The sequence below is a fragment of the Bufo bufo genome, chromosome 6 (genome assembly GCF_905171765.1).
Source record: "Bufo bufo chromosome 6, aBufBuf1.1, whole genome shotgun sequence".
NCBI classification, from domain to species: Eukaryota; Metazoa; Chordata; class Amphibia; order Anura; family Bufonidae; genus Bufo; species Bufo bufo.
Window position 1 is genome coordinate 60091184 of NC_053394.1, and position 14871 is coordinate 60106054.

General features: G+C 43.6%; 1 protein-coding gene across 1 annotated transcript in view; it reads right to left on the reverse strand.

Moving 5' to 3' along the window:
* The window catches only part of DNTT (DNA nucleotidylexotransferase), a 599288-nt gene that overhangs the window by 117018 nt on the left and 467399 nt on the right, over positions 1 to 14871 (reverse strand). Inside the window, exon 10 of the mRNA XM_040438269.1 lies at positions 5913 to 5996. Within this exon, the coding sequence (XP_040294203.1) occupies positions 5913 to 5996 (84 nt within the window). The remainder of the gene's footprint in view (positions 1 to 5912; positions 5997 to 14871) is intronic.

The window sequence follows — 14871 nt, forward strand, 5'->3', positions numbered from 1 at the left end:
CTCTGGTCATCCTCCTGATTTGTTGACCTAACAATAACCTCAGTTATTGACAACTGTGTCTCATCCTCAACATCCACCTCTTGAGACACTAATTGCCATTGACTTATTGGCAACTGTATCTAATCATCAGCATCCACCTCGTGAAACACTAATTGCCGTTCCCTACCATCATATTCTTGTGACTGTGGATGCTCAAGAGTTTGGTAATCAGGGTACAAGATCTCATGTCCCTCTTCAAGCAGGCTTGTTGAGAGGCCCAAATAAAAGAATGGCAATGAAAAGAGCTCCTCTGAATATCCGAGTGTGGGATCACTTGTTTGGCAAGACTCTCCATGGTGGGAGGAAGGAGAATCAGGGTAAGGATTCTGTTGACCAGACTCTTGGCTACTGAGACTTGGTGGAACACAGGGTGGTGCTTAACCGACTGGAAGCATTATCTGCTGCATTCCAACCGACCACTATCTGACTTTGAGAGCATTGTCCTGCGCCGCCCTGCAAAATGGGAAATTAAGCTAGGTATCGTGGATGATTGTTTTTCTTGTGCTCTGGCAGCAGGCACAATTTCAATGCGCCCAGGGCCACGGCCTCTGCGTGCACCATCAGCATCACTGACGCTTCCCTGTCCCTTACTGCTCACCTTCTTCATATGAAATGTTATATATGCTTGAAAGTATGTCACACGTACAGTAGCATAGGATTTGTGTATGCGCAAAAAAGGTATTTGGGATGTGGAAACGTCACACAGGAGATATACCACAGATAATGTCGCTGATGTCAGCAGCGGCTAATATAAAATTACAGGAAATGTCACAGGTATTTTGGATGTAGAAACGTTACACAGGAGAAATACCACAAATAATTTCGCTGATGTCACCAGCGGCTAATAAAAATTACAGGGAATGTCAGAGGTATTTCGGATGTGAAAACGTTACACAGGAGATGTACCCCAGGTAATGTCACTGTCCGCAGCGGACACCGTCTACAGAAAAAGTGCACAAATCATCCCACAACATAGACAGTGACATACCAGAGGGGGATCAATGGCAAAAATTCCCACCAAAAATATGTATTTTAATGAGGGGCCATTTTTATGCATCTTAATGGGAAAGTGTCAAAAATGTGGCCTGCTGGAGCCAAGAAAAGTTAGATTTTAGGCCACGGGAGTACAGGCACCAAACATTAGGCATTCACCGGACAGAAAAGATCAAGTGATTATGTGGCTGGAGGTATATTAGATGGTCATTAGATAACAATTTTACTTCAGGCCAGTGGAATACAGGCCACAAAAATTATTCATTCAATGTACAGAAAAGAACAAGTGATTATGTGGCTGGAGTTATATTAGACGGTCATTGGATATCAATTTTACTGCAGGCCATTACAAATAAATGTCAAATACATATGTTCAATAGAACTAAAAATATAACATTTTAATAAAAAACATGGCTAATGAAATGCCCCTTCTTGAATAAACCCCAAATGACAATAGGTGAAATTTAAGAACACGTGGTCGACACAGGAGTTGAATTTCTCAGAGGCCCCAACAATTAGGAATTCACAGTACAGAAAAGATCAAGTGATTATGTGGCTGAAGGTATATTAGATGGTCAATGGATATCAATTTTACTGCAGGCCAGTGGACTATAGGGCCAAAAAATTATTCCCGGTATCTCAGCAGAACCGCACACAAATGCTGCACAATACAAATGCACTATATAGAAATATAGAAATTATATTATAGGTATATAGCTCCCCTGCCTTAATCAGTTTTTTTGGGGGGCAACTGGTATATCACTAGTTACAATTAGTTGTTCCAATAGCGTTGGACCCTCTGTATAGCTGCGGTATCTTAGCAGAACCGCACACAAATGCTGCACAATACAAATGCACTATAAAGAAATTATATTATAGGTATATCACACCCCTGCCTCAATCAGTTTTTTTGGGGGGCAACTGGTATATCACACCAGTTGCAATTAGTTGTTCCAATAGCGTTTGTCTCTCTGTATAGCTGCGGTATCTCAGCAGAACCGCACACAAATGCTGCACAATACAAATGCACTATATAGGAAGTATATTATAGGTATATCACACCCCTGCCTCAATCAGTTTTTTGGGGGGCATCTAGTATATCACACCAGTTGCAATTTGTTGTTCCAATACCGTTGGTCCCTCTGTATAGCTGCGGTATCTCAGTAGAACCGCACACAAATGATGCACAATACAAATGCACTACAGTCCTGATCAAAAGTTTAGGACCACTTGAAAAATGGCAAAAAATCATATTTAGCATGGCTGGATCTTAACAAGGTTCCAAGTAGAGCTTCAACATGCAACAAGAAGAAATGGGAGTGAGCATTCAATTTAATGAAAACAACGAATAAACTGAAACAGGCTGTTTTTCAGCTGGTCAAAAGTTTAGGACCACACCTCCAAAAAAAAACTAAACCCCCCCAAAACAGAAATCCAACTTCCAAACAGGAACTCAGTAATGAGTAGCTCTGCCGTTATTGTTTATCACTTCAAAAATTCATTTCGGCATGCTTGATGCAAGTGTTTCCATGAGGTGAGTGGGAACATTTCTCCAAGTGGTGAAGATGGCCGTACGAAGGCCATCTACTGTCTGGAACAGTTGTCCATTTTTGTAAACTTCCCTTGCCATCCATCCCCAAAGGTTCTCAATTGGATTTAGATCAGGGGAACACGCAGGATGGGCCAAAAGAGTGATGTTATTCTCCTGGAAGAAGTCCCTTGTCCTGCAGGCATTGTGTACTGTAGTGTTGTCCAGTCGTTACCACACAGACGAGGGCCCTCAGTCATGAGGAATGCTCTCTGCAACATCTGGACATAGCCAGCGGCCGTTTGACGCCCCTGCACTTCCTGAAGCTCCATTGTTCTACTGAAGGAAAAAGCACTCCAGACCATTATGGTGCTCCCTCCACTGTGGCGCGTAGAAAACATCTCAGGTGGGATCTGCTTGTCATGCCAGTAACGTTGGAAACCATCAGGACCATCAAGGTTAAATTTTTTCTCATCAGAGAATAAAACTTTCTTCCACCTTTGAATCTCCCATGTTTGGTGCTCTCTTGCAAAGTCCAAACGAGCAGTTCTGTGGCGTTCAAGGAGACGAGGTCTTTGAAGACGTTTTTTGTTTTTGAAGCCCTTCAGTCTCAGATGCCGTCTGAAGTTATGGGGCTGCAGTCAGCACCAGTAAGGGCCTTAATTTGGGTCGAGGATTATCCAGTGTCTTGACGGACAGCCAATTGGATCCTCCGGCTCAGTGCTGATTAAAATTTTTTGGGTCTTCCACTTGACTTTTTTGTTCCATAACCCTCAGGATCATTTAAGAATTTAAGAAATTCCAAATGACTGTCTTACTGCGTCCCACCTCAGCAGCGATGGCGCGCTGTGAGAGACCCTGCTTATGCAGTTCAACAATCCGACCATGTTCAAAAAGGGAGAGTTTTTTTGCCTTTGCCATCACAACGTGTGACTACCTGACAGAAAATGACAATGAATCCACATCTTTGCACAGATTTGGCCTTTTAAAGGCATGTGGTCCTAAACTTTTGATCAGCTTAAAAACAGCCTGTTTCAGTTTATTTGTTGTTTTCATTAAATTGAATGCTCAAAAAATGTTTTGTCTCACTCTCATTTCTTCTTGTTGCATGTTGAAGCTCTACTTGGAACCTTGTTAAGATCCAGCCATGCTAAATATGATTTTTTTGCCATTTTTCAAGTGGTCTTAAACTTTTGATCAGGACTGTATATAGAAATTATATTATAGGTACGTATATCACGCCCCTGCCTCAATCATTTTTTTTTTTACAGAGGCAACTGGTATATCACACCAGTTGCAATTAGTTGTTCCAATAGCATTGGTCCCTCTGTATAGCTGCGGTATCTCAGCAGAACTGCACACAACTGCTGCACAAATGCACTATATAGAAATTATATTATAGGTATATAGCACCCCTGCCTCAATCAGTTTTTTTGGGGGCAACTGGTATATCACACCAGTTGCAATTAGTTGTTCCAATAGCGTTTGTCCTTCTGTAAAGCTGAGGTATCTCGCAGAACCGCACACAAATGCTGCACAATACAAATGCACTATATAGGAAGTATTTTATAGGTATATCACACCCCTGCCTCAATCATTTTTTTTTTAGGGGGGGGGGAACTGGTATATCACACCAGTTGCAATTAGTTGTTCCAATAGTGTTTGTCCCTCTGTATAGCTGCGGTATCTCAGCAGAATCGCACACAAATGCTGCAAAATACAATTACACTATATAGAAATTATATTATAGTTATTTCACACCCCTGCCTCAATCAGTTTTTTTGGGTGGCAACTGGTATATCACACCAGTTGCAACTAGTTGTTCCAATAGCGTTTGTCCCTCTTTATAGCTGTGGTATCTCAGCAGAATCGCACACAAATGCTGCACAATACAAATGCACTATATAGGAAGTATATTATAGGTATATCACACCCCTGCCTCAATCAGTTTTTTTGGGGGGCAACTGGTATATCACACCAGTTGCAATTAGTTGTTCCAATAGCATTTGTCCCTCTGTATAGCTGCGGTATCACAGCAGAACCGCACACAACTGCTGCACAATACAAATGCATTATAATATACTTTCTATGTTCTTGAAAGGAGTTTTGTGGCCCTATTAGCTAGCGTTTGGTGTCCCTAACAGTCTGTACCTGCTCCACACAGCAACCTCTCACTACACTGACAAAAGACTGAATGCAAAATGGCAGCCAGATCGGGTTTATTTATAGGGTAGGGGGTGTGTCCATGTGCTGAAATGTCTCAATTGGATGTCCTGTCCCACCTGATGGATGTGTCATGGGTCAAAGTTCGGCACAATGCAAAAGAATATGGCACTGGCAGACATCGCCATATGTTCGCCTGTTCGTCAAACCGCGAACGAGCAAATGACCGCCGGGCGAACCAAAAGGCAATCTCTACTTTTAGGTCTGTAAATCTTTAGCAATTTACCACAGGTTGCGCTAAAAATATATATTGCTGCTGCCACACACAACAATAGTCCTTAAAAGGATTTTTGGGTCTGTAAAGTTTTAGTAATTTAGCGCAGATTGCGCTAAAAATATATATTGCTGCTGCCACACACAAAAATAGTCCTTAAAAGGACTTTTAGGTCTCTGACAAGTTTTTTAACATGCAAAAAAAAAAAAATCACTCCCTACACTATCTTACCCTTCTTCAGCACAGCTCTCCCTGACTAACACTGAGCCGAACATGTGTCATCAGGTGCTTTATAGCACCCGATGATGCGTTCCGGCCATCCAATCACTGTAATGCCAGTAACCTACATGGCTACGGCCTTACAGTGAAGGGCAGTACTTACCTGCATGTTTATTGGCTGCGTACCCAAGAAACATATGGGGAGGAGACTCGAGCATTGCGCTCGAGCACATGCAGTATTCGCCATGTGGCGAGCATCAAGATGCTCGAGCCGAACTGGTGTTAAGCTGGGCATGCTCGATTAACACCACTCTTTAGCTCAGTGTTGGGAAGGAACTTGTCCTCCTGTGTGATCAGTACAGGTTTTGTGTGTACTAATAGGACGGAGGCATTTTATTTCTCCTAATGATTTCTCCCTAGACAAAACGAGCCATTATAACTAATGAAAGGTATTTATGAATATATTTATTTTAAAAGTAATATTTAATTTTTTTCCGGTAATTTTATATTATTAATTCCCGGAGAACCCCTTTAAATAATATGTTTAACATAAAAACAAGTTTTATACGATAGGTCATCTTCTGATGACACATCCCCTTTAAGAGAATTTTTTAGCAATCATTAATTACATTTAACACTTCACAGAATAAAATGAGAACCAAGCAAAAACATACTTATTTCTTTATTTCTTACTACCTTGGTTTTATCAAACAGAGCGTGGTTATCCAGCATCATCTTTTTCTCCTGGGAAGCATATCTCCGTAAATCTCGTTCAAACTGCTGTTAAGGAAAAACAAAGAACACATTTCATTTTTCTTAAAGCTATTGTACGGCTTATCAGCAGCGGTAATATGATGAGTTTCCACCAAACAAATGTCACAGAATATACAATTTCTGTCTTCACAGCGTTAGAATGTGGGTATTAGGGAAGCGGTTTAGATTATAGATGAGCATATAAACCCGGATTAAATACCATACCTGATAAATTGTCTGAGCTCTGTATTAAAAATAATTGGACTGCAAGGATTAACACTTGACAAGACGATTCGCCTCTTCACTCTTAATTTAGAACATTAAAAAGCAGCAATCGGAGGAGAGCCACAGTTATTTCATGCATTTTAATCCCATCTCATACCTACTTTGTGCATTTTCTACAAGGCTCAGAAATAAATCAGAATTATCCTGGTGTGATGTCTTTACTTGGTTAAACAATATTTTTCAGCATTTTAGCACTATTGCTATTTACATGCAAATTTTATTATTTAAGGGTGATATATGTGTCCTAATAGTCCTTTTTGTAATGGGATTGCCCCACAAAAAATATTAAAATATTTGAAATTTTTCAATCCAGAACCTGAAAATGAATACTGTTTTTTCAATAATTAGCAAGTATACTGCGACACCTGCTGTTTTCCCTTTTCCTTATTTCTAAAGTTTACATCAATGAGGTGGTTGCACATGCTCAGTTCTATCCTCCAAATGCCACCAGCTGGATATTCTGTTAGAAGGTGTGACAATTACAGAGAGAGAGAGAGAGCTGCAGCAGATAGTACATGTCCCTTGAGAAAAGACCCCCCCTTCCCAGAGAAAGACATGCAAATTTTTCTGCTAGCTTAAAATAAATAGCAAAGCAGTTGAAGCAATAAATGGGGAGAGATCTCTGGGTCCATGTAAGGTACATTTATTTTCTTTACATCAATCAGGGGATAACCCATTTAAAGGGCATCTGTCAGTAGATTTGTACCTATGAAACTGGCTGTGCTGTTACATGTGCGCTTGGCACTGTGTTGGTCCCATGTTCACATATGCCCACATTGCTGAGAAAAATGAAGTTTTAATGTATGCAAATGAGCCTCTAGGAGCAACAGGGGCGTTGCCATTACACCTAGAGACTCCGCTGTCTCTGCAACTGCTGGATCCTCTGCACCTTGATTGACTGGGCCAGGCAGGAGTGATCACATTTACACTGCCTGGTCCTGTCAAACAAAGTGCAGAGGGCGCAGCAGTTGCAGTGAGAGTTGAGCCTCAAGAAGTAACAGAAACACCCCCGTTGCTCCTAGAGGTCCATTTATATATTTTAAAACATAATTTTTCTCAGCAATGTGGGAACATATGAACATGGGACTGCAGCATCCTGAAACACACTGCTTAATATTGTGATTGTGTTTAGGGTTGAGCGAACCCGAACTGTAAAGTTCGGGTTCGTACCAAACTTTATGGTGTTCGGCACCCGAACCCGAACATTTCAGTAAAAGTTCGGGTTCGATGTTCGGGTAATATTAATATACCATCGGATCGGAGTTTTCTCCAATCCGATGGTATATTTTATCTTGAAGCGTCCCCATCACCATGGCAACGCCTCTATGTTAGAATATACCATCGGATTTGAGTTAGATCGTGAAAACTTAGATCCGACAGTATATTTTAACACAGAGGCGTTCCCATAGTGATGGGGACGCTTCAAGTTAGAATATACTGAAAACTGTGGACATAACGGCCCCCTGCTGCCTGGAAAAATAATGAACGGAAAAAAATAAAGTGAAGATCGGGTCCCCATTGACTTCAATAGGGTTCGGGTTCGGGTCCAAGTTCGGATCAAGTTCGGGTCCCGAACCCGAACTTTTTTTAAAAGTTCGGCCGAACTCCCCAAACCCAAACATCTAGGTGTTCGCTCAACTCTAATTGTGTTTCATGAAAATGTGCTTGTGCCTGAGTTCCCATAAAGTTGCACAGGGAGGAGGAGGTTCTAACAAACCTCCCAGTGCTGACTCCGCCCTGCACACTGAGAAGAAGAAGTAATAGGATAGTGTGATGTCTGAGGAAAAGCTGCATCTCAGCAGCCATTTTGCAGTTATCAAAACTGCAGAGTTAGTTCCATGTACCAGCCCATATATTACAGAAGATCCAGGCAACACAGAGAGGGAGTGAGACTATTTGCAAAGGAAGGTAATTGTCATTTATCAGTCTCTTTTGCATTAGGTGGAGAAATTCTAAGCTACCAGCTGCCCACTATAACCAAAGACAGGAGATCTTTTGCGCACATTGATGACCTTTTGTCACGGTGGGGAGTGGGGAAAACCCCCCACCATACAATGTAAAGGGATAAAGGGTAAGCACCTAGGCCAGGACGCCGGAATCAGGGAGCAGGTTGCCTCCTATAACGTCCCTAATCCTCACCCTAACTCCTTAGCGTATGAGCGGACCTGGATGGTAGGACGGCTCATACCAGGATACCTATGGCCCTGAGTCGCCCTGATAATCCCTCACATAGGAGCAGGGGAGAGACAACCTGTTCTTCCCAGACCAGGATGAACAGGAGTCTCAAATGGCCTAGCAGCAGGGAAAAGGGAAGCCCATACAGAGCTAGAAGATCGGCAGGTAAGAACAACAAGACTACTAACTTACCTGCCGAAGCCTCCACAACTGGAACCCGTGCATAAGTATAGGAGCCCGAACACACAGCAGGTCACAGTAAAAACAACCCACACAGGAATCCAGTATACCAACTCTGCCAGAGCCCCCCCATGCTCACACAGTGCATGGCAGCCCCAAGCAGAGCTGCATACAGGCTTATGGTTCACCCCTCCAGGAAACCAGCCCCCTAGCGGAGGAAACACACACAAAGGGAAACGTCTTGCACACATGCAGGGACAAACATCAACAACATCCCAGACATGCAACAATAAACAAGACGTACAACAAACCTCCAACTCAAACCCTCACCATAAACAACACACCAGAAGGGGAACGAAGACAAGGAGGAAACACACATGAGCTGGGAAGACCTAGATGACCTTGATGACCACAAGGGTGACCCTCACTGGACAGATGGGAAAGCCAGGAGCAGTGAACCACCAGCACACACCAAGCCTGGAGGAACACTGAGCTACAAGCTTCAAGTAGAAGCTAAATAGCCCAAAGCGACCACACCCAATCAGGGAGATAACCCTTACAGCACCAGACAGGGGAAGCCTACAACTTAAAGGGGAAGTGCACACACCAGCCACCACATCAAAGGCCGTGACACTTTGGGATCAGCTTCAGTAAAGTACTGAAAATTTGTTAAGAGAACTGGTCTCCTTATTGTACGAACTTATCACCTCTTTGCACCTTACAGGGCTGGCGTCACGAACACCAGGGACCCTGCCTCCACGGCACCTTAAACTCACACCACCAAGGGCACCTCATCTGGTGGGATTCCCTGGACAACCGAGTGTGCCCCGATGGAACTGGTGCTGTCCTTCAATTCACTGCACGCCAGCCCAGGGAGCGCTGCTAACCGTCAGTTAAACTACTACTACCTCCATTGGCCCACCAACACTCACATATTGCCCCTGCGGCCCCAGACATTTTATTAGTACTTGGACACTAGAAGGAACTGATGTAACATTATTTGGCATAAAAATTGTGGACTAAATATCCATGCTGTTATGCAATGATTAAAGGTCTCTATCCACCTTGTTTTTGTACATGTTTTTAACTAGAAGATGAAAAAACATATGTTTTTTTTTGCTATATGACTTTTTGATCACTTGCTATTAAACTTTTTGTTATGTAAGGTGACCAAAAAATTTTTTTTTGCACCGTTTTTTTTGGACCGTGTTAATCTGGGGGGTTGGGTCATGGGGTATTTTTTTAGAGGAGATTCTTACGGACGCGGCGATACCTAATAAGTCTACTTTTTTTACATTTATTTAGGTTTTAGACTATATTATCCTTTTTGATACAAAAAAAATATTTTTGTATCTCTAAAGTCTAAGAGTCATTTTATTTTTATTTTTTTATCCGATTATCTTATGTGGGGGCTCATTTTTTGCGGGATGAGCGGACGGTTTTATTGGCACTATTTTGGGGGCTATATGACTTTTTGATCGCTTGCTATTAAACTTTTTATTATGTAAGGTGACAAAAAAAAAACTTTTTTTGTTGCACTTTTCTTTTTTTTTTTTCAGGACCGTCTTAATCTGTGGGGTTAGGTCATGGGGTATTTTTATAGAGGAGATTATTACCGACGCGGCGATACCTAATATGTCTACTTTTAATAGTCTCAAGTCTGAGAACCAGTTTTTTTTATCCAATGCCAGTGCTAAATTGGGATATAAATTTTGTACTCCATGGAAGTGTGATACTCCCTGAAGCAACCGTCAATGCAGAGACCCGGATGATCGGGGCACGTGTCACACTGAGTAGTGGTGTCCTTCCGTATCCCCCTCCTGCGACACACTCTGCACTTTTTTTGGGCTCGTCCCTTCTTTCCAGTATGGGGGACCACACCTGGAAAGTGTTGGCCAGAGACGATCCGGGCGCCTACAGTTCCCGAGGTACTCCGGCCTGCTCTTTCCCGGTCCGAAAAGATCAGGGCCTTGAGGACTGCCTCATAGAACTGAAGGAATGTCCCTGTGTTGCCAGCGCTTCGGGACAGCACAAAAGAGTTGTACATGGCAACCTGCACCAAGTAGACCGCAACTTTTTTGTACCATGCCCGGGTTTTGCGCATGGCGTTATATGGCTTGAGGACTTGATCAGAGAGATCAACTCCTCCCATATACCGATTGTAGTCGACGATACAATCGGGCTTGAGGACCATTGCCGCGGTACCTCACACAGGGACAGGGGTGATGCCGTTACCATGAATTGTGGACAGCATAAGGACATCCCTCTTGTCCTTATACCTGACCAGCAACAGGCTTCCAGTGGTAAGGGTACGGGTCTCACCCCTGGGGATAGGTACCTGGAGGGGGTGGGCAGGGAGGCCGCGTTGATTTTTTCGCACGGTCCCACAAGCGGACGTTGATCTGGCTGCAAAGGACTGGAACAAGGGGATACTGGTATAAAATTTATCCACGTAAAGGTGGTAACCCTTATCCAGCAGTGGGTACATAAGGTCCCACACAAGTTTCCCGGTAACACCCAGAGTGGGGGGACATTCTGGGGGTTCAATCCGGGAATCTCGCCCCTCGTACACACGAAATTTGTAAGTGTACCCTGAGGTACTCTCACAAATTATGTATAGCTTCACGCCATACCTCGCCCGCTTGGAGGGCACATACTGGCGGAAAATGAGTCTCCCCTTGAACGCAATGAGAGACTCATCAACCGCGACCTCCCTTCCAGGTACATAGGCCTCCATGAATTTGGCCCCAAAGTGATCGATGACCGGCCGTATCTTATACAGACGGTCATGGGCAGGATCACCTCGGGGGGGACATGCTGCATTATCGGAATAATGCAGACATTTCCGGATGGCCTCAAACCGGGAGCGTGTCATAGCCGAACTGTAAAGTGGGGTCTGGTATAGGACGTCCCCACTCCAGTACAGCCTGACACTGGGTTTCTTGACCAGGCCCATATGAAGCAGAAGGCCCCAAAATGTCCTCATTTCGGCTGCACTGACCGGCGTCCAGCCACCGGGCCTGGCCAAAAAGGAGCTCGGGTGTTGAGCAACGAACTGTTGGGCGTACAGGTTCGTCTGCTCCACCATCAGATTTACCAGTGGGTCACTGAAAAAATGACAAAAAAAGTAATATTCAGTGTAGCCCACTGTGGAAATCTGGATTCCTGATTGGCCTACAAAATCAGGAATCACGGGCTTGTATCACTCTGGGCTACACCAGACTAGTTCACCGGCAGGGTGCTCCGGTGGATTTAACTGGTGGGCCGGGAAACCAGTACGAGCCCCAGAGCTGCTCGTACTAGTGTGGGCCACAGGGTCCCTAACATGGCGGTCCCCTTGCTCCGCCTGGCGGCGTCTCCGCCGCCTTGGGGGCTCATCCTCATCGCTAGATGATGAGGAGGACGCAGATGACAACAGGAATGTGGGGTCATCCTCGTCCTCACTGGGACTCTCGGAGTCGGAGCCAAGCTGGGCGAATGCCTCCTCGGCTGAGAACGTCCGGCGGGCCATAGGGGAGTGTGTGTCTGTATGTGCGTGTGTGTAACTCTTTATTTGGTGTGCGTGTATGTGGGGGCACCGGTGTTCACGAACTCACCCTAAAACTAACAGGAAAAAAAAAAACTAACTAAAAAAAAGGGCAGGAAATGTGGGAAAAAAAATTCTAAAATTCAAAACCGCTGATCAACCGTCCAAAGTTGATCAGCGGTGGGGTGTGCGATGAGCTAACAGTGGCCGGATGCTAAGAGTGCCGGCCACAGTCAGCGTACACAAAAATAAATAAAAAAATCCTGCACCCCAAAAAAGTTTGGGGGGGCAGGGGGGGGGCAGGGGGGGGGCAAGCGGCAGCACCCCTGGGGGGTCTAGGGTCACACAGCTGTGCTGTGGACCCCAGACACCCTAACTTAGGGTGATGCAATAAAAGTTTTACAAACTAACTTTCCCTTTATTTTCCCTGTCCAACCCAAACTTTCCCTATGCTTTCCCTATGTACCTGAAGTTCAAATGGGGGGTGCTGGGGCACAAATCGGGTCCTGGGGGGCACAGATGGGGTGATTCTGGCACCGATGGACGACGTGCAGGCAGCTCCTCTCTCCTCCGGCTCCGGAACACAAAAGGAGGAGGAGAGGAGCGCCTGCATCTTTTGAATTTCCCGCCGGACCGCCCACAGACCAATCAGAGGCGATCCTGAGAGGTGATGTCACCATCACCACTCAGGATCGCAGGATGGTGATTGGTGGGGTAAAATCACACCACCATCACCATCCTGTTCCGGGTTATCGGGTCTTCAATTGACCTGCGGTTTTCTGCGATCGCATACATGGTTGGGTCACAGGACCCCCCGGCGCATTTTCCCCAAGTGCCTGCTCAATGATTTGAGCGGGCACAGGGTTCCGATCACCGCCCGCCGCGCGGCGCTGATCGAAAATACACAGGGCGTACAGGTACGCCCTGTGTCCTTAAGTACCAGGACATAAGGGCGTACCTGTACGCCCTATGTCCTGAAGAGGTTAAATGGTTTAGTCGGGAGGGAGGAATTAATGAAATGGGGTGGAGTGGGGACATGAATCACTTAGAGGTGTTGGAGTCAGGAATACTGGGGAAAAATATTATAGGAAATAGAATACTGAATATAATGGAATACATATGGGTGGAAGTTAAACATATATTGGATAGTAAAGGGTATTTGCAGTATACACCCATTTGGAAAAATATTAATTTAAAGTAAGTGCAAAGGATTAGGCCTTATATAGACTGGGATAAAAAGGGTGTAAAATATTTAGGTCAAGTATTTGAGGAAGATAAACTGTAGGATTTTGGCACCTTGGTAATGGAGTTTGGGATCCCCCAAAAGGATAGTTATAAATATCTTCAGCTTAAAAAGGCTGTTAGGATACCAGCAAATTTAGATAAATATAGAAGGGAACAATCAAATAGAATAGATAAATTTACTAATGGAGGAGAAAAAAGAGGAACATCGGCAAAAAGATATGGGATTTTGATGGATGCAAAAAAAGAACGGATTACAATACTTGCCAGAGGAAAATGGGAAAAAGAGCTCCCGTCTTTTACGGAAGAAAAATGGAATGATGCCCTTAGAAGCTTTATTAAGGTGTTGGAAAGGGCCTCACACAAAATCTCCCAGTTTTTTATAGTTCATAGGTCACATCGATCTCCTTGGGCGTTAAAGAAAATGGGGGTTACAACTTCGGATAAGTGCCCAAAATGTAAGGGTGAGAAGGCTGGTCTTATACATTGTTTTTGGAGATGTCCTAAACTTTTTAGTTATTGGAAAGAGATTGTAGAGATTACATCAGTATTTCTGGGTGTTCAAGTTTTTGAAGACCCTGTAATTTGTATTCTAGGGGCTGCAGAACATCTTAAACTAAACAAAGAAATGTGACTGGTTTTAAGTAAAGTACTATTTCAAGCTAGACTTCTCATACTTCGGAAATGGGTAAATGAAGATCCCCCTCAGTGGGACAGTGGCAAGAAGCAGTTGTTAACTTGATTAAACTGGAACGGGTGTCCGAGAGATATAGTGATAGAACTGAAAAGACTGACAAAATATGGAAAAAATGGTTGAACTAGGGCCGAGGTGTTTCATTTATTTTATTTTTTTATTTTCTCCTCTCTCTCTCTTTCTCCAATGGGTGGGGGGGTGGGTATTTGGGGTAAAATGTTAGTACATTGTTGATCATTGTAATATGGACCTTTGGATGGTCTGATTTTGTATATGTCTTCTATATAACAGATTAAAAAAAAAAAAGAATGCTCCGTCGGCAGCTATGCAGTTTGTATGGGATTCTTTTAAAGCGTTTTTGCGTGGAGTTTATATAGCCAAAATTAACTGGAAAAAAAAAAATATGCGGCAAAATAACTAGCCTTTAAAAGAAGGGTCCAGTCCCTACAGGGAGAGATAGTCAATAATACGAACTCTATCTTTATCTATTAGAAAAAGCACAACATAGTTTTTTTTTACAGGAGCCAAATACTTCTCTCAGGCTGGGAAACCTGGAAATCTTTTATCATCTTTGATCCAAAACCCCAAAAATATCAATAGAATAAAAAATATCATATTGGAAAATGGGTGGTTACTATGTGCCCGGAGGAGATTGAGCGGGAGTTCGTTAAGTACTATAAAACCTTATATATAAATAACAATAAGCAGCAGGATGGAGACATTGAAAAGTTCTTGGAGAACATTAATCTCCCTAAACTAACAGAGGAGAAATGTAAAATACTAAATCGGCCTATAGATTT